Raw genomic sequence first — 27,662 nt, 5'->3', positions numbered from 1 at the left:
CCAATATTCTGGCCACCTGATGGGAAGAACTGACTTATTTGAAAAGAACCTAATGCTGGGAAAGATTGAAAGTGCGAGGAGAAGGGGACGACTGAGGATGAGATGGCTGGATGGCATCATCAACTCAATGGACATGAATTTGAGTAAACTCCAGGAGCTGGTAATGGACAGGGAGGCCTGGCTGGTGTGTTCCAGTCCATGGGGTCACATAGAGTTGGACATGACTGAGCGACTGAACTGAACTGAACTGAATATGGAGAACTAGTATTTCCAAAGTGCCCATACTGCCCAAAGCCATCTATAGAATCAATACAGTCCTTACCAAAATTCCAAAGGGATTTTTTTTTTTCAAATAAATAGGAAAAAAAAGCTTAAAATTCATGAAAGTGAAAGCGTTAGTCATGTCCAACTCTTTGTGATCTCAGGGTTTTCTGCCTCTGGAATTCTCCAGGCAAGAATACTTGAGTGATAAGCATTCCCTTTGCAAGGGGATCTTCCTGATACAGGGATTGAACCCTAGTCTCCACATCACAGGCAGATTCTTTATAGTCAAAGCCACCAGGGAAGCTCCGTATGGGACCACAAAAGTTTCCAAATATCGAAAGCAATCCTGAGAAGGAACAAAACTAGAAATATCATTCTCTCTGATTCCAAATTGCATTGCAAAGATATTGTAACTTAAATAGTATGGTCCTGGCATAAAAATGCACACATAGAACAATGTAATAGAATTGAGAGCCCAGAAATAAACCCTTACATATACAGTCAACTAATATTTGATGAGCGAGACAAGAATACTCAAGATGGAAAGGTGAGTCTCTTTAATAATAAAAACTGAAATAAGCCAGACACAGAAGGACACATGCTACATGGTACCACTTATACAGAGTATCTAGAATAGTCAAACTCATTAGACATGACAATAAAATGGTGGTTTCTAATGGCTGAGAAGAGGGAGAATGAGGAGCTGTTGGTCGACTGGCTTCATGGGGAGTCAAGTTCTAGAAATCTGCTGCACAGCACAGTGCCTACAGTTCACAGTACTGGATTGTGCACTTCAGATTTTTGTTAAGAAGGGAAATCTTATGTTAAGTGCATTTACAATTTTTAAAATAAGAAAATACCTGAAAATTCTGATGAAAATCATCAGAACTTTATACATATAATTTTCTAGTTGAATTGAATAAACACTTCAGAAATCTTAAAGTAAGACAATGTTCTATTTTGACAAAGTATGTTAACTTTCTATATTCAGAAAATTCATATTTAAAATTAATATGTTTTTTAATTGTCTTGGACAGCACATAATATTTTATTTACCTGTGTATTCAAGGTGAAATCCTGCAGCAGAAACACTGATGTCTGATTGAAAATTTAGATATAGATTATTAGATGTACTATTCAAAAGATGGGGTATTGTTGTTCCTGAAATGATAATTGAAAAAGCGGTTCAGTGATCATATAATAAGTACTATAATAAAAGTAAGTTAACTATTAATCAGCCAACAAATTATCACTTAAATTATGTATTATTAAAATGTTTTGTAAGGATTTTTAAATAAAAATATTTCTCACATATTTGTCTTTCATATTACTGTTCTTGACTACCTCCAAGGAGACAGACCATTGAAAGCACATTAGACGGCTCCCTAAAATAGGTTAACAGCAAACAAAGCTAATGAAAAGCAGAAAATTTTACTAGTCACCTAAAATTAATATTTGGAATTTCATGTGGATTTCAATAATTCATGTACAAGATAATAAATTTAGTTTTAAAATTTGCATGTGTTTTTATGAAATAATAACAAAATTTTATATGGGTTTAAAGAAATATTCATTTATCACCCTTTATTGTGATATTTAAATATATACACTTTTTTCTATATCAGGTGAAGTACCTTGATGTTTCTTATACCAACAGCAAAGCTGGTTGTTAGAATTTAAAAAATGCCAATTATGAACTACTGCCCACCTTGTCTCTTAGCAAATGCTTTATTATCTTGTTCTTCTGAACTTCAATAGGAAATCAACTTTAATTTCTTCAATTATTGAAATGAAAATATCTGCTTGAACCAATTACTTTTTGACTATCTGACACTAGTAGTTTAAGATCCTTAAGATTACAACTGAAGCAATTTCAATGACAAGCATAAAAATAACTGTCAACTGTGTCTCAAGATAAAATTCAACAAGCATATGAGTTGATAGGGCTACCAACATTTTTTTGGTAATTTTCTAGTTACTTCACTTACTTCACACTTACTTTCCACAACACTATGAACCTTAACCACTGAGTTTTCTAGACGAGAAACCAGGACAAATTCATTACAAAACACACAATTGTTTCCCCCACCTAGCTGACCTTGCTCTCTGTCTTATACTGTCCTAACTGAATCAGTGAAGACAGAGGTAAACAGAAACTCAAAGGTCACCCTGACTGCCTTTGATCTCTTAGAAGATCTTAGTGATTAAGAGCTTTGACTGTGGAGTCACACCAGCTGGGTCACAGGCTCATTCTAATGTTAGATGTACAACCCGGGCAACTTAATTTCTTTTAGTGTCAATCACCTACCAGGGCTGCTGGAAAGATCAAATGAGGAAATGTATGACAAGCTTCACACAGAGCTAGCACTTGGTAATCAACAGGTGTTATTATTTATCACTTTTTACCATTTAGTTATTATACTTATCATTCAGGAAGTATTATACCAAGTCTATTACAGACAAATGCATACACACAAAAATTCATACAATTTTTCCAAGAAAAATTTCTTTTTAAATCTATTTCTAGAATATTTGTAATGCCTAAAGCAAATTACTCTTACTCTAGATATTTCTTCTTTGCTTTCGTCAATGGTGGTGCTGAAAAGTAGATTAACAGCTCCATTTTAAAATCTATTAAAAACTTAATGACACTCAAAATTCTATATCTGAAATATTTGAGTTCATAGTTTAGCTATGTTTATATTTCTAGAGTTAAACACTATAACCCAAATTAAAGTAAAAGCATACAGTTAAAGTGAAACTTAATTTCACCCTAAATATGTTGTAAGAAGCTGTTAGATTAATGCACAGACTACCTTCACAAATCATAACAAATTATAAAATCTTCTGGTCTTGACACATGTGTATATAGTATGAATTTTATATAATTTAATTCATTTCATAGAATTAATTTCTTATTCTCTTTCTTCTCATACAACAGTACCTTGTAGCACTTACCATGTTGTTACATAGTCTCTACAATTGTTTTAATGGCTGCATAACATTCTATCAAGTGAATATATTATAAATTTCAAGCATTGTCTAATTTTTAACTATTACTTCTCATCCTTTTTCTTAAGGGAGAGGAGCATATATACTATTTCTGAGCCAAGGCTCAGCTAAAAATATTACTATTAACACAAAAAGCATAAATAAATAATTACACAAATACAGTAACACTGTATAGTAAGGTTTTAAATAGCAATTTCAATTTTATTGCCTTTAAAGCCTTTCAGACTTCTACCTTGTAGTTTAGTTCTTTGCATATAGCTTGTAAAAAGCAAAATTAAAACCACCAAGTCAGAGATCTAGGGAGGGCTTTAGAGCAAGAGTGAGAGAGATTTTAATTAAACTTAGTTCTCTTATTTACCTGAATAACTTCCAAGTCTTGGGGCATTGTTGTCTCCCCCATCATAAAAGTCCAGAGAATCCCAATTATGTTCTGTAGCAAAGCTGACAACTTGCACCTATGAAATAATAATTATCTGTAAGAACACATACTTCTAATGCGATGCATATACTATAGTCCACTCATCTCTTCTGGAATAGAGAGCTCAAAGCCTGGACCATATCATTGTGGCTCTCCATGGAAGCATTTTAACAGAAACGATCATTGCCTTTATGGCACTGGCATACACACACTGACTTTTATAATAAAAGCCTCTGAGGTATCTAGCAGTGTTCACTACTGGTATAGCATTGAGAATGTCCGTCACCACCTTATTGTGTTAATCCAATGTCTTAGTGCCTAGAATCTAAATTAAGCCATGTTCCAAACAATTGATTAATTTTTGTTTTGTTTTGTTTTAGAATGTTTGATTCTTTTGTACTGACTTTTCTCATCTGCTTTACCTATTAGGATATAAGCAGATTTCTGGTCCACACAGAGCACCATATAAGACTATAATATATATCTTTTTGAACTAGGTTTATCCTGGATACATTTTATTATGTTTTACTTTGTATAATCTTTGTTAAATTTCCTGTTTTTATTTTATTTTTACAAACTACCATAATAATCCCTTATGCACATTTTTGATATATTTCAAGATGAATAACCAAAAATAAAACTTTATAACTGATTTGGATATGTCTTTTAAAGATTAGTTTCATAAATGATTATATTTTTATAAACAGCATCATAATAACTAAATCACTGTGAAGATTCACAAAGTTGATAAGGGAAATGCTGAGTATAATTCTCTCATGTCTATCAAATTTTATTTAAAGAAAGAGGCATGTGTTACTTTGTTGCACTTCACTTGGCACAGCTTGAATTTTTGCAAGAACCCGCAGAACCCTTACAACTATGGATGTTGTCTATTTTTCTTTGTTTATTACATATTTTATAGTTTAGGAGGAGGTAAAGGAATAGTCTTATTCAAATAAATTTATTTTTATTTAGCTAAGGTCTGTTATAAATATAAGCATTTCACTTATTTACTAAATACTTCTAACAATTGCATTCATTAAAATTTTTCTTATCCACAAAATAGGCCATCACCATTCTTCCATTCAAATAAATGCTTATGCCTCTTTTCCAGAGGTGAGTACCACATGGCGACAGATACCCTGCCTGTGTGACAGGCTTTAGGCCGAATGGCAATGTTCCAGGAGAGGAGGAAGACTGGAATTAAAACTGTATGATTGCAATATAATCACCAACTCCTTAAAAAATGGTGAATTTTCTCTTCGTATCTGACTTTTCCTTCTTTTCAAGTCAAGAAAAGAAAAAGTCATATTTGGCTTTAAAAAACAAGAAAAGGAAAACAGAAGTAAGGATTTTTGTAGGAGTTGACATTTGAAATAAGCAAAATGTACTGCAAGGTTCTGCACGGAAAGAAGTTATTGAGTTGGTAAAAATGTAGAAGAGACAAGCCATGGGATAGATTTAGTGAACCATCAGTAACCAAATTTAGCCACAGTGAAGGGTATTTACATAGGAGAAAATATGTAAAAAGTTAGAAAAAATAGAAAAAAAAAGAAAGAATAAAGATTAATGGATAAATACAAGAAATATTAGAATTCTGGGGTTTGAAACTTCCTGGTTCCCTCTACTCCATAGTATGTAACTCTAAAAGAACTGTTAATCTCTCTGTGCCATAGATTTCTTATATTAATCACTGTAGTAAAGCACCTATTTATAGATTTGTTGTAAAAATTAAAGTAATTTTACTTTAGAATAGTCCCTAGAATAAACTGAGGATTTAATGTATCTTAGCTAAGGGAGAGAAAGAGAGAGAGAAGGGCTATGCAGACAGAATACCAGCATAACAATTATGCAATTGAGGAGTATTTCATTGAAGGTTTTAGAAGGTGAATTGAAGGAGTCTAATCAGGACTATGGTTTAAGTACAGAACTACTTCAATTAGTAAAGAAAATAAAAATGAAAAGACAGTTTTAATGTTGATGCCAGTGGCCCACATGAGAAGCAAAAAAAGATTAATAAAGTAGGCTAGTAGGCAGGAATGGTAGAAAGGGGGAACTAGATGTCCCATGAGTTGCTATAGTGGAAATTACTGCTTTCTGTGTGATATGAATAGGAGAGGGAAGTGACAGAAAATATTTTAAAATATGTTTCCCTGAGTTTTTGAGATCAGAGAGATGGAAAAAACAAAAATGTAGATATCTCCAGGAAAACTTATTACCTTTGTAAGAAGAAGAAAATCTGTTTAATTCTGGACATTTATATGTGAATATGACTCCCCAAAATAATCAGGTTCTGATCCCTTGAGGCTATAAATATTGCCTCATATGGAAAAGAATCTTTCAAATGTGAATAAACTAAATATCTTGAGATAGGGAGACTATCCTAGATGATTTAAATGAGCCTTTAAGGCAATCACAGACGATCTTATATATTGTCAAGGAAGATTTGACACAGACAGAAGAAGAGAATGCAATGTGATCACAGAAGCAGAGATTGAAGGGATGTAGTCAGAGGAGATGGGGATGACAGAGGATGAGATGGTTGGATGGCATCACTGACTCAATGGACATGAGTTTGAGCAAATTCAGGGAGACAGTGAAGGACAGGGGAAGCCTGGCGTGCTACAGTCCATGGGGTTGCAAAGAGTCAGACACGACTTAGTGACTGAACAAGTCAGAAGCCACGGAAAGATAAAAGGAAAGAACTCTTCCCTGGAGGCCGAGCAGAGGGGAGCTGGACGGTGGCAGGACTGCAGTCCTGTCATCACTGCTGTTTCAGGGCAGTAAGACTGATTTGGGACTTCCAGCTTCCAGTACAGTGAAAGAATAAATTTCAGTTCTTTTAAATTTTTGAGTTCATGATTTGTTACAGAAGTCACAGAAAACTAGTGCAATGTGCCAGTCGGATTCTGCGCAAGTTGTGAATGTTGTTTGGTATACATAGGGGTGTAGGATAATTAAGTAAATGGTTGAAGATTCATTGTGACAGAAAGTCAAATGAGAGTCAAGTAAAAGCCTTAAAAAGGAGAAGATACAGACTCAGTGTTCAGAAGAACTTTAAATTAGATGGAGTTGTCCATTATGACAACAGGACAGCTTTATGAGGTAATGGATTTCCAATAACTAAAACCAGATATCCCTTATAGAGACATTCAAATCCCATTTTACTTTAAAGATTGCTCTTTGCTTGATAATTCTGTTACTATTAATTGTAGCTTCTTTGGAATTCTCCCTGCAATATACCTTGCTAAAATATACAGGGAAAAAAATGAATATACTCCTCCCACTCATGTAATAGAAGCATAATAAGTTAGTTTATTTGTTGAGGTTATTTCCCAAAAATGCTCAGTCATTCTATCTTATTTGTAACTTTTTCAGCATTACAAATGTTTCTTCTCTCTACCAGTGGTTATCCCATTTCATATATGATTTACTGAATATTCATATAAATCTTTATTTGCACATATGTTTAGTGCAAAAGAATAAAAGATAATAAACATTATTTTAAATCTGGTGTACTAGCCAGGTTGCTTTTAGGTGAATTTAGTGAAATTTCAAATATGTCCTAAATTATGGGTGTGTGTGTTATAATTTTCTATGATTTAGTGATACATCTAAAACTGTGCTCAGTTGCTCAGTCATGTGTGACTCTTTGTGACCCCAGGGACTGCAGCCCACCAGGATCCTTTGTCCATTGGATTTTCCAGGCAAGAATACTGGAGCAGGTTGCCATTTCCTTCTCCACGGACATATAAAATTAGCAAACATATAAGAGGTTAATTAGGAAAAAGCACTTTGTAGTTATACAAAATATTTACATTAAAATATGCTTCACAATCTGTAACTTTGATCAATACTGTGCTAAACCCAAATTTTGTTTTCTAAGGTACAATCATTAAATGAAATGCTACTTCAGTGAAAGATCTTATAGCATCATTGATACAAGGTTTCTAGTTGTGAACAGTGTTTATTTACCAGGACAGTGATATAGAACATAATGTTATCTTCAGACGTCATATTAGTCCAGTATCCTATGTTAACTCCTTAAAGTGGCCTGAAACTTCTCTACTTTTGGAAATATTCATTGGTTTATTTGAAAAATAATTACTGAACACAGACTGCTAGGCTCTATGCTAGCTGTCAGAAAAGATTTAGTTACTTACCCCATGAACTTACAGCTAATTAAGTAAAAACAAATGGCAACCCACTCCAGTATTCTTGCCTGGAAAATCCTATGGACAGAGAAGCCTGGTGTGCTACAGTCCACAGGGTCACAAAGAGTCAGACAGGACTGTGCAACTGAGCACACAAATCAAAATGGTAACATGTGACGGGTATCATGATATAAGGATATTGCAGGGATCAATGAGAACATGTAACAAGAGGGCTTAATGTTGCTTCAGGTTCATGGATGGTCTTCCACAAGAACTGTTTTTAAGGTGAGATATAAATAATAAGGAAGGATAAACCAAATAAAGGATATGATGGAGAGTATTGGCAGTAAAAGGAACAACATTTACAAAGGTCCAGAGGCAAGAGAGAGTCAGGTTTCTATAAATAAGTGAAATAGAGGCAAGAAATAAGGACAAAGCACAAAGGCGTAATCATCTGTGTCAAGGAGTTCAGGATAGAGAGGACAATCGAGGTATTGTAAACTTAGAGCAGGAAACTTAGAGCATTAGATTATTATTTTTAGAAAATTACTCTCTTTGCCCTGTGAGGAATAGATTGGGGGAGAATAAGAACCTGGAACAGGGATGATGGCCATCTAATCTTGAGTTGTAAAAGTGTGGATGAAGAAAATAGACTTTGAGAGGTTTGTGAAAGACAGAACTGATATAGTTCTTTGTGCACCTAGACACAGAAAAAAATCATCAAGGTTTTTGGCTGGTGCAACTGAATAGATGAGGGGTTCATTCTGAGAGAGCAAAATGGGGAAGATTCACAACTTTGAGAAAAAAAGTCATGAAGTCAGTTTTGAACAGGTTGAATTAGAGGTGTAAGAAGTTTAGGGGCTTCCCTGGTGGTCCAGTGATTAAGAATCTGCCTTGCAATGTGAGGACACCAGGTCGATCTCACATGCTGCAGGGCAACTAAGCTCACATCCTACAGCTGAATCCCATGCACCCTAGAGTCCATGCTCCACAAGAGAAACCACTCCAATGAGACGCCTATGTACTAAAACTAGAGAGAAGCTCCCACTCGTTGCAGCTAGAGAAAGCCTGTGCACAGCAATGACAACTCAGCACAGCCAAAATGAATAAATACACACACACACACATATATAAGAGAGATGTAAAAAGTTTAGCTGAAAATGTTCATTGGGCAGTTGGATAAATGGCACACTTAGGTGAAAGGTATGGGTTAAATATTAGGTTTGGAAATCATCATTTATTCAATCCTTAGTTTAAAAAGATGTTTTCTAATTATCGACTACGATTCAGCATCAGCACATAATGGTAACTGACGCTATGAAAGTAGACAACATGGCACAGAGAATGGTGCCATGTGAGATGGACAAAGAACACAGAATCTCACAAACACCATATTTGATGCTAATATTTTTAAAACACTGAAAACGTACATTTCAAATTTTCTCATTGATTTACTGACCTATTGACACCTGACATCTATTAAGTAATTTTTTAAATTTTCTGTAAAGTTATCAAGTTAAATTGAGAAATTTACTTTTTATTGAAAATTATTTTTCTATCTAAGTTCAGTTTTAATGAATCATGTGCTGGCTATTTTTTCCATGACTGATATATGCATCTTAAGTTTCTCAAGAAAAACCCTATGACTCAATTGGAGAACAGCAAGTTATTTTTATGAAATATCAGTTCAGTTCAATTCAGTTTAGTTGCTCAGTAGTGTCCTACTCTTTGTGACCCATGGACTGCAGCACACCAGACTTCCCTGTCCTTTGCCATCTCCCGGAATTTGCCTGGACTCATGACCACTGAGTCAGTGATGCCATCCAATCATCTCATCCTCTGTCGTCCCCATCTCCTCCTGCATTCTGTTTTTCCCAGCATCAGGGTATTTTCTAATAAGTCAGCTCTTCGCATCAGGTGGCCACAGTTTTGGAACTTCAGCTTCAGCCATCAGTCCTTCCAATGAATATTCAGGACTGATTTCCTTTAGGATTGACTGGTTTGATAACCTTGCTGTCTCAGGGACTCTCTGGAATCTTCTCCAACACCGGAGTTCAAAAGCATCAATTATTCGGTGGTGCTCAGCTTTCTTTATGGTCCGATTCTCACATCCACACATGAAATATAGTCTGTGTAATGTTCTGTGAAGTTTAATTATGTTCCATGGGATAAACACTGACTCAGCAGTAAAAGGCTATCTACTTTCCCAGAAACAATTTTCTTCTCAAACAGAGTAGCTGGTCAAAATGCTCCCCATACAAAATGGTCACAATTGAAGTAATATGGTAGATACTATTGATGGCCTGTAGAATAGTATTCTTCTTCCTTGCTGAGAGAGAACAATTTTGTTCGACTGAGTGAGAGCTGTGTATATCAGAGAAGGATAAGCCCCTTGCCAGATCCAGACAACTAATCTTGATTGTTTCAAAGCCAAATCATAGTAAGTCTTTTGCTATTGTCCAGTGAATGGCTTAGGAATGGATATGATTGAAATTTGATCAACAGGAAAGAATGGAAAGTCTGCTGGAAAGTTTGTGAAAAGTTCTCAGTCATTATAGAAGTACATAACATAGAAACATTCCATTCTATCCATTGCTGAGAAATACTGTTATGCCTAGAGATTTTATAACGATCTCAAGACCATGAGAGAGGAAATCCAAGAATTAAGCCAATATGCTAAGTATTGCAAGACAGAGATGGAAAAAACCTGGGTCAGGAATGATACAACTGAACCTTTGCAATAAACAACACTTAAACCATCTTACTCAAAGATTCAATGTTATATGGAGCAAAATATTTTTCTTACTGCTTATGCAGTCATGAATTGGTTTTCTGTTACTTGCACGTGAAAAATGGAGAAGGAAATTGCAACCCACTCTAGTATTCTTGCCTGGAGAATCCCATGGACGGAGGAATCTGGCTTCCCTGGTAGCTCAGAGGTTAAAGCTTCTGCCCGCAATGCGGGAGACCTGGGTTCGATCCCTGGGTTGGCAAGATTACCCTGGAGAAGGAAATGGCAACCCACTCCATTATTCTTGCCTGGAGAATCCCATGGACGGAGGAGCCTGGTGGACTACAGTCCACGGGGTCGCAAAGAGTGGGGCACGACTGAGTGACTTCACTTTCACTTTCTAGTATTCTTGCCTGAAGAATCCCAGGGAGGAAGGAGCCTGGTAGGCTGCCGTCTATGGGGTCCCACAGAGTCGGATACGACTGAATCTATTTAGCAGCAGCAGCAGCAGGTGAAAAAAAATAATGGTAAGTATCTTTCTTTACGGCTTTTCTGATGACTCAGCAGGTAAAGAATCCACCTGCAATGCAGGAGACACAGGGGATGTGGTTTCAATCTCTGGGTCAGGAAGATACCCTGGAGGAGGAAATGGCAACCCAATCCAGTATTCATGCCTGGAAAATTCCATGGACAGAGGACCCTAGCGGGTACAGTCCACAGGGTCACAAAGGATCGGACTCAACTCAGTGACTGAACACGCACATCTTTTTTTAAATTCAGCCATGCAAGTCAAAAGCACTGGCTGAAATTCTAGAAATTACGTGTGTCCTGTCATCTCTGAAAAGATTAACTTCAAATATACAATGTAAAGAAGAAAAATTTAAATATTCTTACTTGAATGCCAGCTCCCTCTGGCACTGTGATCTTCCACACACAATTCAGATTGTTGTCATAAGGCTCAGGGTATCCAGGAGACAAAATAGTCCCTTTGCGCTTAGTTAAAATTCCACCACAGGGCACTGAAAGTAAAGCAATCCATGAGAAGAAGTTAATTCTAACGCAAAAGATTAAAATAAGGAAAAGGTCAGCAATAACATAGACAGATACTAGACTTGCAAACATAATCAAATCATATTATGCTTTAAAACTCAAAAGAACCATGAAAACTGTCTTCCTATAGCACACAAAAAAGAACTAGATATTAAAAGATAACCTGGCAATATCATATCTAAAGTCATTCCATAATTAACTCAATAATAGCATATTATTTGTATATTACTAAAATGTTCATTGGCACAAGTTAAACATTGTTCATACATACATAAAGAATTTTTGAATAATTATTTTATATTTTTTTTCTCTTCATGTATCTTTTGAGTAGTAATAAAATCCCTTTCAGAGTAGTAATGATGATGATTACAATTATGTTATGATTATAACATTTATATAGAGCCTACATACCAGTACTCTTCTAAACACTTTTACATATTTTATCTTATTAGACCTTCCCAACAATCCAACAATATACGAATAAGTATGCTCCTCATTTTACAGCTGAGGAAATGGAAGCAGTAACAGTTTAACTTTCTCAAGATCACATAGTCAGAGATGAAACTGGAGTTTGAATACTGGTAGTTTGGCTCCACATTCATGTTATTAAGTGTAAAGAAAATACTCAATATGGAGACAGTCTGGTTACTGCCAGTACAACTACTACAGGAAAGAATACGTACAGAGACTTGCTCTAAAGACAATAAAGACTTTTAACACTTTTTAAAGGTACCAATCTTAAAGCAAAATTCTTACACTGCTGGTAGTATCAGATTGACTCTGGGAATGACAAAACTTACAGTTTTAAATACTGTGTGATGTTGGACATGTCCTTGAATTCTGTGAAACTCAGATGCTTTATTAAGAGATAATGCAATTGTTTCCAAGGGGCTTTTGTGGAAAGTACATAGATATTATAATCTACATAAAGGGGCTTCTCTGGGGCCCAGTGGTAAAGAATCCATCTGCCAGTGCAAGAGAAACAGGTTCAAAGCCTGGGTCAGGAATAACCTCTGGAGAAGGAAATGGCAACTCACTCCAGTATTCTTGCCTGAGAAATCCCATGGACAGAGGAGTCTCAAAAGATTCAGTTACGACTTAGCAACCAAACAATAACAATGCACATAAAGAAGCTTACACACTGCTTGAAACACAGTAAGAAGTCAGTAAATTATATTTTCTTTTGCTACAACTATTGTTATTTTATGTTCTAATGGCACTATGATCCTTGGACATGTGTCCTAATCTGGCTCTAATGATGAAATATCAGAATATATTTTTGTAATAATTTTTAAAGGTAATTATACAACTTTGTGTCACTTCTAAAACTGAATGCAAAAAATCTAGGGTAATTGCTCAAAAGAATGCTACAAACTTTTTACATTTTCAAACTTTTAAATCAGTGTGATAAAGAAAATTTTAGCTCATCCTCCTTCTGATCCTTTCAATTCAAATGCTAGCTCTCTGTGACCTACACCATCTTCTCATCTCTTTTTAACCACTGCTCTTCTGTAATGGCATCTATTACCATGTCATCTATATACTATGACTCCAGTGTTAGTCGCTCAGTAGTGTCTAACTCTTTGCAACCCCATGTACTGTAGCCTGCCAGGCTCCGCTGTCTGTGGGGATTCTCCAGGCAAGAAAACTAGAGTGGGTAGCCATTTCCTTTTCCATGGGATCTTCTCGGCCCAGGGATCGAACCCAGGTTTCTGGCATTTCAGGCAGATTCTTTACTGTCTGAGGCACCAGGGAAGCCATATACTATGATTACTAAACATTTATCTCTAGCCATAACTTCTACCCAGAGTTATACACTAATATGTCAACTCAATATCTCAAAATTCACATGTCCATATCAAGATTTTTTAAATTCTCCCTGATCTATATTATTTGCCCTCTCAGTAAATGTTACCGCCTAATTCTTAAGCCAAAAATCTAGAACTCAATTCATCTTTCTTTTCAAATTCACATGTACATCTATGTTCAGCCTATCAGCAAACTATGTCAATTCTATTTTAAAAATATATCCGAAAGTTTACCAGTTCTCATCACTGATCATGATCTGCCAATCTAAATCAACATTAAGTTTCCCCTTCACTTCCGTAATAGACTTCTATTCAGTCTTATTGCTTCTATACCACCCCCATCCTTTACATTAGCCACAGTGATTTTCCAAAAACTGAGATCGTATCTTCTGTAGCTCAGTGAATTTCCACCACTTAGAAAAATTCTAACTGTTCCAGCCTTTGAGGCACTCTATGACTTGGCCTCTGCTCTGCCTCTCCCAATTCTTCTGTCATTTTTGCCATCATTCACTCTTTTCCTGACACCTGAGATTATTGTTGTGGCTTGCTTACCTCTTTGACTTTCATATATCCCACCCCTCTTCATTCATCTTATTTGGATTTAAAACAGCAGCACGATCTGGATGTCTTCCTCTAACCTCCAGCCTCTGCTCTCTTTTGCTCCATAGCATTTACCATTATCTGAAATAAAAGTAAACTCCCTAAGGGCAGAGACCTTATCCTCTTATTCAAAGCTATGTGGCCAGTGCCTAGAATAGTGCCTGGCACTTTGTTGTTATTGTTCAGACGCTAAGTCTTGTCAGACTCTTTGCAACTCTGTGGACTGCAGCATGCCAGGCTTCCCTGTCCTTCATTATCTCCCGGAGTATGCTCAAACTCATGCCCTTTGAGTCAATGATGCTATCCAATCATCTCATCCTCTTCGTCCCCTTCTCCTCCTGTCTCCCATCTTTCCCAGGATCAGGGTCTTTTCCAATGAGTCAGCTCTTCACATCAGGTGACCAAAGTATTGGAGTTTCAGTTGTTCCAATGAATATTCAGGGTTGATTTCCTTTAGGATTGACTGGTTTGATCTCCTGGCTGTCCAAGGGACTCTCAAGAGTCCTCTCCAGCACCACAGTTTGAAAGCATCAATTCTTTGGTGCTCATTCTTTTTTATGGTCTAATGGTCTCATCCATATATGACTACTGCAAAAACCATACCTTTGAGTATACAGACTTCGTCTCTGCTTTTTAATACACCGTCTAGGTTTGTCATAGCTTTTCTTCCAAGGAGGAAGCATCTTTTAATTTCATGGCTGCAGTCATCATCATGTGATTTTGGAGCCCAAGAAAATAAAGTCTGTGACTGTTTCTACATTTTTTCCCAACTTTTAGCCATGAAGTGATGGGACCGGATGCCATGATTTTAGTTTTTTGAATGTTAAGTTTAAAGCAAGCTTTTTCACTCTTCTCTTTCACTCTCATCAGAAGACTCTTTAGCTCCTCTTCCCTGTCTGCCACTAGAATGGTATCTTCTGTATGTTTGGGCTTCTTTGGTGGCTCTGAAGTAAATAATCCGCCTGCAATGCAGGAGACCTGGGTTTGATCCCTGGGTTGGTAAGATCCCCTGGAGAAGGGCATGGCAACCCACTTCAGTATTCTTGCCTGGAGAATCTCCATGGACAGAGAAACCTGGCGGGCTACAGTCCATGGGGTTGCATAGAGTTGGAATGCTTGAGGTTGTTGATAGCTCTCCTAGCAATCTTGATTTCAACTTGTGATTCATCTAACCCAGCATTTTGCATGATGTACTCTGCATATAAGTTAAATAAGCAGGATGACAATATATAACCTTGATGTACTCCATTCCCAATTTTGAACCACTCAGTTGTTCCACGTCTGGTCTTAACTGTTGCTTCTTGACTTGCATACAGGTTTCTCAGGAGACAGGTAAGGTGGTCTGGCATTCTCAACTGGAAGAATTGTCCACAGTTTGCTGTTATCCACAGTCAAAGACTTTAGTGTAGTCAAGGAAGTAGATGTTTATCTGGAATTCTGTTTCTTTCTCTATGATCCAACAAATATTAGCAATTTGATCTCTGGTTCTTTGCCCTTTTCTAAACCCAGCTTGTACATCTGGAAATTCTCAGTTCATGTGCTGCTGAAGCCTAGGTTGAAGGATTTTGAGCACTGTTGGCTAGCATGTGAAATAAGTGCAATTGCCAGGTAGTTGAACGTTCTTTGTCATTGTCCTTTTTTGGGATTTGAATGAAAACTAACTTTTTCCAGTCCTGTGGTCACGCTGAGTTTTCCAAGTTTGGACATATTGAGTGCAGCACTTTAACAGCATCATCTTTTAAATATTTAAATAGGTCACCTGGAATTCTATCACCACTAGCTTTGTCTGTAGTAATGCTTCCTAAGGCCCACTTGACATTATACTCCATGATGTCTGACTCTAGGTGAGTGACCACATTATCATGTTTATCCAAGTCATTAAGACCTTTTTTGTACAGTTCTTCTGTGTATTCTTGCTACCTCTTCTTAATCTCTTTTGTTTCTGTTAGGTCCTTATGATTTCTGCCCTTTATTGTACCCATCCTTATATGAAATATTCCCTTGATATCTTCAATTTTCTTGAAAAGATCTCTCTCATACTTGGTAAACTAAATAAATGCTTGTTAAATAAATTACTGAGTGAATGTCTATCTGTATAAATCTTATGATTACGTAAAGTTACATTTTACCATTCCTGCATCATTCATTTCTACTAGTATTTTTCTAAAGAAGCCATATTTAATTCTACTTCACTTGTTTTTATTTTTCCCAAGAAAATACATTATAAGTGTGTTCCCAGATGTGCATTACCACACAATAATGTTTTACAAAGTTTTATATCCTTTGTATATTACTTTTCCTAGTATTTCTTTTCTATTTTAAAAAGAATGTATTGTATATTTTTAATATCTTCTAATCAGTATTATTCAATATAACATACAGATTAAGAAAACAGATTTTAGAATCAAGCAGCTTGGGTACAAATATTAATTCTTTTTTTTGTCTCTAAACCATAGGGGTTTCACTATCTATCTGTAAAAGAGAGAATATGCTTATCTACCTCCTGGTGTTGGTGTCAATATTAAATGACATAATGCTTAATAGCACTTCATACAAATGCTAGTCAGTGCTATTCATTATTATATTTAATAACTTTTTCATGATTGAATGTATGAAATGAATCAATGAATGAAGATTCAGATACTATATGTATTTCTTCATCTGTTTCTTTCCACTGAAAAAAGACAGTGTGGACAAGCGTTGCCATGGATCCAATACAAGTAAAAATAGTTCTTTCTGGGTGGCTAAAGGACTTGAAAAAAACAAAGCTTGATAAGAGTGATGGGATAAGCAGCTAATTAAACACTTCTGCCGAAGGGAGGTAAGTGGCATGTTTAGGAGCTTTTCAAAAGATACCTCCCACTAACAGAAATACTTATGCCTAAGGCCATATATTGTCAGAGCTATTAGTGGCTACAGAGGCTTATTCAAATCACAGAATCTCAGAGAGAAGAGAATTTTGGGTTTTCAGAGACTAAAAATTTTAAGAAATCTGAAGTGTAGTAAGGTCAAATTTAGAAGATAAAGTTCAGTCTTCAGTAAGTTTATCAAGTTTACCTCTGTTCAAAGTCCAACATTCTTATAAAAACATTATTGTGCTTTATAATTTACCTAAGAACTACTTGATGAGACAGATTTGCACAAGAATATTAAATATTGTTTTCTTATACAGGTTAGTTAAATTTGTGAATTACCTAATTCAGTATCTGACCATTTTAACTATAAGTACAATTTGCATATCATGTTTAATGGGGCTGCTTTCAAGACAACCATTTAATTTCAATATATCAACTTTTTCTAAAAAATTAATGAACATTTTATTTAGTTCTACTATGACAGAAAAAAAAATAAAAGTGTTGACAGCAGTAATAAGAACTGTGAAACTCAAACAATTATATTTGAGATGGAATTCACTAGAAATGTAGGTCACTGCTTTTATTTGGTTTCAATTGTTGGATGCTCATTTGGCCTAAGCTATCAACTGAGTATTCATTGAACCAGTGAAGGGAAGGGAAATAAAATCATTATGTATAATACTCTGTAATAGATTAACAAACATTATAATTAAACTGTAAAATATAGAGAATTTGTTCTTTCTCAGAATAAAATTACCTATACACTATGAAAATCTACTGTGTATGTTTTACCTATGCCTCCTTCTACGGATTCTCAAGTGTCTTGTAGTTTCAAGATGGCTTGTAAAGGTCTAAGCAAGCAAACTGAACAAGAATATCACCATGCAGTGAAAGCCTGAAGTTGAAAAAGCATGGGTCCTGGACTTGGGAAGTTGGTCAGTTGTTCTATCTCTATAAAAATTTATGAAATTATCAAACTTATCTGCTAAAATCCATTCATTGAACAAATGTTTATTGAAAACCTCTTGTATGCCACATCCTCTTTTGGTTGAGCAAAAAATAGAATATAGTGACAGGAAGAGGAGGGCAAGAAAGATTAGAGAAGCATCCTGCTGCTGCTGCTAAGTCGCTTCAGTCGTGTCCAACTCTATGTGACCCCACAGACGGCAGCCCACCAGGTTCCTCCGTCCCTGGGATTCTCCAGGCAAGAATACTGGAGTGGGTTACCATTTCCTTCTCCAGTGCATGAAAGTGAAACGTGAAAGTGAAGTCGTTGAGTTGTGCCTGACTCTTCGCGACCCCATGGACTGCAGCCTACCAGGCTCCTCCATCCATGGGATTTTCCAGGCAAGAGTACTGGAGTGGGTTGCCATTGCCTTCTCCAGAGAAGCATCCTAACTATGTATAATCTGGTGAATGGTTGCTGCTTAAAAACAAACAAACAAACAAAAAACAGATTAAAGATATAAAGAACAAATGGAGGATGAGTAGAAGAAAATTACTTTAGATAGGATGGTCAAGGAAGATATTCAGGTGAAAACTGGAATGAAGCAATGCAGTAAGCCCAAAAGGTATCTTGGGGATGATTTTCCAAGGAGAAAAAATAAAAAGTTCAAAGACTTTGAAGCAGTTAGAATTTTATCCAGATAACAGAAACTGAAGTGAAGTCGCTCAGTCATGTCCGACTCTTTGTGATCCCATGGACAGTAGTCCTTGGGATTTTCCAGGCAAGAATACTGGAGTGGGTTGATGAACACAAATTACAGATAATTCTTTAATATCAACCTAAGATAACTCTGCATTTGACTCATATTTGAATTAAGACATCAAGCCTTCTCTTTTTCTGAATTTTTGAATACTTAAAGACATAATCATTTTTATTCATAACATTTAAAACTAAAAATATTTATAGCTAAAAATAGAAATGCAAAGTATATTTTCATTTATGTAAAGACTAGCAGTGGGATCAAATGGTAAAACCTAAAGTGAGCTATCATCCAACTGTCATTTAGAATCTAGTTCTTGTCTCATACAAATCCCATATGTCCTTCTGTTATATATTCAGTTTTCTGGATTTATACCTGTTCTACAAAGTATACATTACTTTTTAAAGTGATATAAAGTAATATGCCCTTTTTGTGTGATCTTGTCAGGAAACAGAAGCCATCTGATAAAATTTTCTAAGTATGAGCTTTCACACCAATGCAACATAAAAGGTAGTGTGTTTTATGTTTAAAGACCCACCATAGATGCACTCACATGTTTCTCAAAAAGCCCAGGTATCTAGAGAGAAATGGACTTTTGACAGAGAGTGTGTAATGGCTCCTGAGTCCCTCATCTTTTCGCCTTAAAAGTAAAAAGTGAGGCTGAATGCATCTAGGCTAAGGATGACAGTCTGTTAGCATTTACTCCTGATGTTGCATGTCAGCCATGGTAAGGTCTCAAAGTCTTTCAAAGGCTTTAATGCTTGGTAGAAGCTTCTGCACTTGCTGAAATGAATTTATAGTCAAATGGCCTGCTTCTTGTTCTTTACACGGATTCTTATTTCTTATGGCAAAAACACCAAGATTAATCAACTGACACATTTGACATATGGAAAAGCTTTGCAATAATCATGTAGAATAGGGGTTTTTTCTGCTTTAAACAAAAATGTTTACAGTGTACAGTTCTTTTTCTCTGTTTTCCGTCACACAGAATATTTTGTTTTTTTCTTATTTCCCTCTCCTTTTCCTAAACTATTGTTACATGTTTTTTTTTTTCCTTCCTTCTTTAATGTCAGCTCATTTCTCCCTTTTATCTCTTTCCTCTTTCTAACATTATCATCATACCTTCATGGACAAAATAAAATATAATATTTTGGATAATGTAATGTTCAAACTTGGATTAAACATATATTTTTCAATCAATTAGAATAATGGTAATCATTATTTTAATTTCAAGTTTATTTTTTATTTTAGACAAACACTGAAACCAAAGCAAATCATGAATATATGTCTATTGTTATAAGTCTGCTCCTTTTAAATCAACTGTCCTTAAATTTATAAATTGATGGAAAGAAATTTCACAACCCCTAAATAGAATATTCTAATAATTACTATTATCCTCAATAAAATTGTCATTACATTTCCCTAAAGACTTTCTTAAAATTTTTAAGTGAGAAAAAAATCTTGCTTTTAAGGAACTAAATTATCAGAATTAGAAAAACTAATAGAAGCCCATGCTTTTAGACCTTTCCAAGATGCAAAAATCTTCAGCAGAAGATAATCTTTACATATAATAACTTTAAAGTGTTATTAAAACTACATATCAACAGATTAAAATCAATAATATCAAATCCTTTATGAATACTACATAGAAGGTCTTTATTTGAGATCCAATACCTTTAGAATTGAAGTTATATGTTCTGACTTTATGGTGGAGAATTTGGAAAGCACAAAAACAACTTAATTTTTGAGTACTTACGTGAGTCCAAGAACTTTGCCAAGGCTTTAAAATATGTAATAGTCACAATAAATCTATAACTTCCTTGTTTTGTTGATATGGGAATTGAGAATCAGAGATTATGCAAAAATTTTCAGACTCATGTAATAATTCACAATTTAGTGTTAAAGTCAAAGCTTATTACTACCCAAGACTCAATTGACCCTTATACTGAGCATCTACTACAGCTCCCAGTTATGAAAACTTTATTCAGTTTTTTACGATTTCTTACAATTTTTTTTCCATTAATTAGGACACTGTTGTGCATATGTTGGTTCTTTGAACACTCTAAATGGACAAATGAATGTTTTCAATAATATTTAAAGATTAATGAACTAGTTTATGCCTTTCCATAAGTCTCTTTATCAATCTGCTTTTATAATTGTCTTGAGGGAATTTTCATAATATATATGAAATGAAAGGAAGACAGCTACTCATTCATTATCTTCCATTGTATGGTATTAATATTTTATATCACTATGTACATAAAGAAACTAAAAGTGACAGAGAAATGATATAAATAATTACTGAGAAAAGTGAGGCATAAATAATGATTGATTCCTGATATTTAGAAAGCAATATTTAAAAATCCACTGTAAGGCTAAAGAGATTTATTATCTTTTGTCTTCCTTCAATTATTAAACTGAATTGGAGCAATGTAATTTCTGATTTATGCATATTGTACGACTAATTTTGGCCTAGACATAAAGGAACATTTCTCTCAGCTCATAATCTTTTAGGATAATTAATTTATTCACATTTTATAAGACTATGAACTCAACATATAGTGTGGTCATAAGGAAGAGCATTATCTATTTTCTCTTATGAGAGTAGAAAAGTATATAAAGATCTTTTTGTCCCATTAACCATAGCTCTATGCTAGGTGCAAAAGAGGAGAGACATCAAGTGCAAATGATTTCTTCTCCTTTGCTTGCTGATTGTCAAAAATATACTTTAACAGGTTAAGAAATTCCACATTATAAAAAAGATATAGAATTTGAATTAGGAAATTAGCTTATCAGTCAAAACAAAAAGGAAAAAATATCATGCACATTGAAGTATGGAATCTGAAAATATTTTCAAATCCTGCTCCTATGTTACTACTTATTAGGCTGTGTCCCTTTTAAAGAAAACTGTTTTACCTCTCTAAGACTCAGCTTATTCATCTGTAAATTCTGAGAGTAACTTCTGCATAGGTTTGCTGTAAGAAGTTAATTAAATATGTGTTTATTGCTAAATTATTCAGAATGAAACCTGGCAAAAGGTAAGTGTTAAATCGTACTAGAAACTGGTTATTTAATTGAAAGAGAAGAAAGTTGAGGAATCATTTATAGCTTTCCAGTGTTTAAAATTACTTTCTGTATGTGGTTTTCAACAAATAAAAGAAAAATAAAAGAACAGTTCCCATTCCATTTACTGTATAAGGAAGAATTAGATTTTTTGTTGTAAGAAAAATATTCTGTGAAATATGCAAGATATATTTGTTTGAGGGAGTGGTGATATCAAGTTCCTATAGAGACTTAGATCCTACATTTTTGTTTATGATAAGCCCAATTTGTACCATTCCGTTTTATTTTTTTAATTTATGATAGTCCTAATTTGCACATTTCCCAAGCACAATTATTAATGAAGTTCTTATTTGAATGGTAAAAGATTTAAAGCAGTTTTGTCCTATACACAGTATGTGTTATATAAATGCATAGCACCAAACTTTATCTTTACTCCTTCCTCAGTAGAAATGAGTGTAACTTCCATATCATTTCAATTAAAATGTGTTTAAAATACATTATTCTAATTAAGTATGAACTAACATTACATTAATCTCAGTTAAAATATGGTAAAATATGTTTTTAAATTTTAAGAATAAAAACTACTTACAATTTCTTTTCAGGTATGGCAGGATGTGTTATTAAAAATAGATTTTATATATTTATAAATGTACATGCTATATTGTTATATATACACTCATGTCTTCTCTATCACTAAGTAGAGAATTGAGATTATTAAAATAAAAACAAAATTTTACTTATCTTTTATTTAAAAAAAACCTTCCTCTCATTTTCCAAATCTCATCCTAATAAAACTTTAATGAGGAAGAACTCATTAGAATTATTTCTTAACCTGAGATTAAGCTTTACTACTCTTCTTTTAGTTTTACAATATGTAATTAAAAAACTAAATTTCCAGACATGCTCTTAGAATAGAGAAGAAAGCAACTTCACTACAGTCTACATTTTCCACATCCATGGAATTCTACAGGATCCAAAAGTCATTGTAATGATCCTGAAATATGATAAAATTCTAAACTATTGATATTTTTATTGTTTAGAAAATGTTTTAACTGCTTCAAATAACTTAGCAGAGCTAAGTTTATAAAGCTTGCATTTTGTTTATCAATATAAACTGTATATGTGTGTTGTGTGCTCAGTCCTCAGTCATGTCTGATTTAACCCCATAGACTGTAGTCTGCCAGGCATATGTGTCCATGGGATGTTAAAGGTGGGAAGAGGGGAGTGGGTTGCCATTTCCTTCTCCAGATGGTCTTCCTGACCCAGGGTTCAAACCCACATCTCTTATGTCTCCTGAATTGGCAGATGGTTCTTTACCACTAGTGCCATCTCAGAGGCCCTGGATATAACATTACAAAAATAGTTTCAAATAATGAGATTTGACTAATCCTATTGCCATCTACCCATTTAAAGTGTTTCCACTTATATCTGTGAAAGACTGGGAAAATTTCTTTTTTTATATTTTTATAACATATATATATAGCTTCTCTGGTGGCTCTGTGAAAAAGAATCTGCCTACAGTGTAATGAGATGCAGGTCTGATCCCTGAGAAAATCCCAGGGAAAATCTCCTGGAGGAGAGCATGGCAACCCACTCCAGTGTTCTTGCTTGGAGAGCTTCCTGGACAGAGGAGCCTGGTGGGCTATGGTCCATGAGATCTCAAAGAGTCAGTATAACTTAAGTGACTAAGCATGTATGCATGTAACTAATAGAGAAAAGGAAACAAAAAAATGTATTAATGTGTATTTTCTAATTTCTTTGCTGATAAAAAATATGCAGAAAAATCAATCTCTGTGATCTTTAAAAGATAAGTAAATTCCTTATATATTGGCATAGACATCTTTGCATAAATTAAAAAAATGAAAAGTGTTTATTTTAAAAGATGGTGATGTCTAATAATTCCATATTAATAGCATTCCAATTCTGTGTTATTGGAAATATGTATGTATATTTTCATGATTACATCACTCAATGCATCAAATAGCCACTGTAATTTCCATACTTAGATACATCATAACAAATAAAGTATTAAATATTTACAGATGTAAGATAACTAATTTTGATATACAATACGTACAACACGAAGCATACAAATTTATAAACTTACCAATACAGGTAGGTAAGGAATCATTCCATTGGGCCAAAGAATTCGGCACTGTATCACACCTAATTGCAATGGATCCATGGAGAATATATCCTGGGTTACATTCAAAAAGAACCAATGAACCAACTGCAAATTCATTGCCAATCCTTCTTCCAAACCTTGGTTCAGGTACAGAACTGCATTGTGTGGAACTTGTTCTAGGAACAGCTGCGTACAAATAATTGTGGATTTTAATTTCATGTTTGGTAGAGAAATACAGGTTTCAAAATGTGACTATACAAACAGATTTCAAAGAAATCTTCACTAACTCAAACTTTAGCTAACAATTTGAACATATTTATACAAGTTTAAAATTTCATACATGATGAAATGAATAAATTCAAAATGAATAAATATTGCTATTGTCATTAAGATTTTTTATTTAAAAACATTTTTATTTTGGATTCTTTAAACAATATCAGTTACTTTCTGTTTTTTGTTTTACCATACTTTTATCAACATAACAATGTAGCATGAGCAAAGATATTTCAATTTAAGGAATAGTAACAGGTACATTTTTTTTCTATTTAAATTGGAATGCCAAGCATACAAAAAGCAGATGTCAGGTTATGTAAAGCAATGTCAATTTTTTAACACTATTTGCTCCCTAAAAACACAGATTTTAAAAAAGCAAAAACACTTGATTAATTTCACAACATATTCATAAACTTAGTTGTTCAAAACATGTTTGTTATCGATGAAGACAATAACTATGTTCAGGCTAAGCAGAATAGAAGTCAGACAGATTAACAACAATAGAAACTTTATTTTAATAATCATACAATATCAAATTTGAAATTCCTTTTAGGTATGTTCTTCAATTGTGACTTTTTTAAAGATAGAATGATAACAGGATGTTTTTTCTTTTTAAAACACATACAGATGGGATTAAGGAGTTTGACAATAGTCCAAAAAATGATAAGATGAATTCCAAATAGATTCCTCTTATGTCACTTGAGTGAAAATAATTTCATTTGTTAGAGTGCCTTTTAAAAATTATAATACCACGCATTGTTACAGAGGGGCTATTATTAAGAATGAAACAGTGTAATATTATAGCCAATATTATAATTAGAATAAGAGGGTTTAATAAGAATATCAAATCACAAGTGTTTATAAATTTATTTGGAATAAAGTTCAAGATGCATTTGAGAATAACTACATTGATCATATATAATTCAAACAAAATATTCAGATGATAGCTCTTAATTTAGTTTTATATACTGTGGATGTTTGTCTATTATAAGTGACAGAAAAACTATGTAAACTAATTTTGAATTGCACAAAAATATTTAATAATCATGAAAGTTTGAATTCTCCTAAGAGAATGAGAAACTACAATTTTAGAATGCAGTAATGATTTCCTTGGCATGTCTAAGTACATCAGCCCAAAAAGTTTGTACATTCTTAGAGTGCTAGACTATAAGGAAATAGAATATGTAGAGTGAAGCATTGTCAAAAAAAAAAAGATGTTTTAAAAACAGTATGTTAAAACAAGGAAAAGCATGAAGTTTGCTTGAGAATGATGATGGAAGCAATAGATTTTTTTTTACTTTGGTAAAAGTAATAATGCTTTAATAATGGGGAAGGGGAAAAGGCAAAACAATTTTTTTTTTAAAGCACACAACTTTTATCTGTCCTATATGGTTATGAGGCTCTCATCATTCAACAATTCTGAACATAGCATGGAAACTGATTACATTCCTTAGTGTGTTTCTATGCTACAGGGTCACTTACCTTGATAAACAAAGTGAAATCCCTTAGCTGTTATTGGTCCAACTGAAGTAAATCGAATTGTGATCTGATTACCTGAACTCAGTGGAAGTGATTCTCCTACTCAACAAAACAAACACTAAGATATCATAAATAATTTCATTCAGTAAACCTAACAAATTATACTAATTTACACTGTCATTTGAAAACATCAATCTATGCTCTATTAAATTACTTTAATATATTCTACCACTGACAATATATTATTTTGGGTTCAGCTTCAATTGCAAGCTTTTCTTTTTTTTACTGGAAGGCTTTTATTACATTTTGATAATATTGCCTCATTTTGTAAAGAATCTTTAAATATTACATCAAACACCATGGACAAAGTGACTAAATACTATATTTACTTGATTACAATCCCAGAAAATGGTTATATTTTTATCAAGAGTCTGAATTACTGTTGCTTTTCTATTCTTTTTTAAAAAAGTAATGACTTTATGTTCAGTTTACTTTATTTCTAATATGGATGATATAAATCTCAACTTTCACTACATTACCAATCAAAGTCAGTCTTTTATCAATAACTGATGCATGGCAGTTCTAGTAAAGGATACCTGAATGGGATCCTGAGAGGGAAGATAACAGAGAAGATTGCTGAGTTGGCCCATCATACACCTCAACAACATCGTGGAGTGATGTCTGGAAAAATACAAACTGGCCAAACACCACTGATCAACAGGAACCAGGAGAAGCAAACAAATCACCAATCATCCAAAAATGAAAACAAAAAACAAACAAACAAAAAAAATAGAAAGAGGAGGAGAGAGAGAACAAAGTATTACAATATAATAGTCATCTTTTTTTTTTTCTATCTTCAAAAGAGGATGTGTGCCAATTGGTTGATATGCCTAACACATGTACTTCAGGTCATAAAAGTAATGAACATGACCTAAATGCAATAAAATTTTAAGAAGATTGCTTTTAAATTGAATTAAATGGGTATAACATTTAATTTAGCTCAGAAATCATAAGGTTGGTAATTAATAATGCATAATAACTACTTTTTAATTTTTCCATTGGTAGTTTGATTGCTTTCACTTTGCGACTCTCTTCTCTTTTTCTAATTTTTTTTTCCTCTTTTAGATGAGATAGACAAAGTTTTAGTTTAGGGGATTCAGTTTAGATTGCTTTTAAAATGCTATTCCATTATAAGTAATAGTGTTTAGAAAAATATAGCAAGGTACTTCTAAGGTACAGTGTTTAATCCACATTCTAAATTGAAAATGATCCCTAAAAATTTATTGTTCTTCTTCTGCCAAAATAAGGACATATTATTTATCATTTCTTGGCAATTAAGATATTTTAATTAAGATATACAATTTTACAAAATTATTGCTTGTTCGTGGTAAGTACAGATCTGACACACTTACCAATAGTTTTATATATGCCTCCTTTTTACTTCATTTTGTACTTTTCCTTTAATAATATATTAACTCTACATGCTGAAACTACTCAAACTATAACTTAAAAGAAGGAACCTGTTACAGAGAAGAAATCAACTAGTGTTTTGTGTCTTAAAAAAGGGAAATAGGTAATAAAATTCATACTTAAAACATTTCATGGATAGAAAAATTGAGGGGTCTAAAAAGAGTATGTTTTTTTTAACATTTAATAATGTAAAAGCAAGGCAGCTTTTATAAATTCAAAATCATATATTGTAATTAAACTTACATTGAACAAATATTTATAAAGTTCTTCATATTTTATCCCTTAAATCGAGGTTATGGTTATCCAACAGTGGTCATATGAATACAGGTTTATTCATTTGAAACATACTGAGTTTTGCATATGAACCCACACACATGATACTGTAAACAAAGCTACAAGTCTTTGTTTTTGGCTTGCTAAAATAAGCTGGTGATCTCAGTCCAGTTCTTTGTGGGGTAAACTAAAATAAGCACAGATTGAGTGTTGTTACTTAGGATAATTCCTGAACTGTAGAGGGCTGAATTTCATAAGTGATCCTCCTTAAAACACCATCTCAATGTCATGGAAACAAATTTATGTTTCTATCAAATCACATACATGTAGCCAATTATTTTAATGGTTTACAACTCTTATGAAAAAATTTCAGTTCAGATC

The 27,662-nt window shown here is 33.9% G+C and overlaps 1 protein-coding gene across 3 annotated transcripts in view; it reads right to left on the bottom strand.

Annotated features, from left to right (window-relative positions):
- The window catches only part of CSMD3 (CUB and Sushi multiple domains 3), a 1,475,959-nt gene that overhangs the window by 174,039 nt on the left and 1,274,258 nt on the right, over positions 1-27,662 (bottom strand). For 2 of the 3 annotated variants that reach the window (XM_055546406.1, XM_055546407.1), the window contains 6 exons: positions 26,135-26,248; positions 25,542-25,637; positions 23,769-23,972; positions 11,474-11,598; positions 3,635-3,731; positions 1,321-1,425 (listed from right to left, as the gene is read on the bottom strand). In XM_055546406.1, coding sequence (XP_055402381.1) covers positions 1,321-1,425; positions 3,635-3,731; positions 11,474-11,598; positions 23,769-23,972; positions 25,542-25,637; positions 26,135-26,248 — 741 coding nt within the window. The remainder of the gene's footprint in view (positions 1-1,320; positions 1,426-3,634; positions 3,732-11,473; positions 11,599-23,768; positions 23,973-25,541; positions 25,638-26,134; positions 26,249-27,662) is intronic. The other variant, XM_055546408.1, reaches the window with a different exon arrangement.

This window comes from Bubalus kerabau, chromosome 14 (assembly GCF_029407905.1).
Source record: "Bubalus kerabau isolate K-KA32 ecotype Philippines breed swamp buffalo chromosome 14, PCC_UOA_SB_1v2, whole genome shotgun sequence".
Taxonomy (NCBI): Eukaryota; Metazoa; Chordata; class Mammalia; order Artiodactyla; family Bovidae; genus Bubalus; species Bubalus kerabau.
Note: the sequence above shows the minus strand (reverse complement) of the source record. Positions and strands in the feature narration are given on the sequence as shown.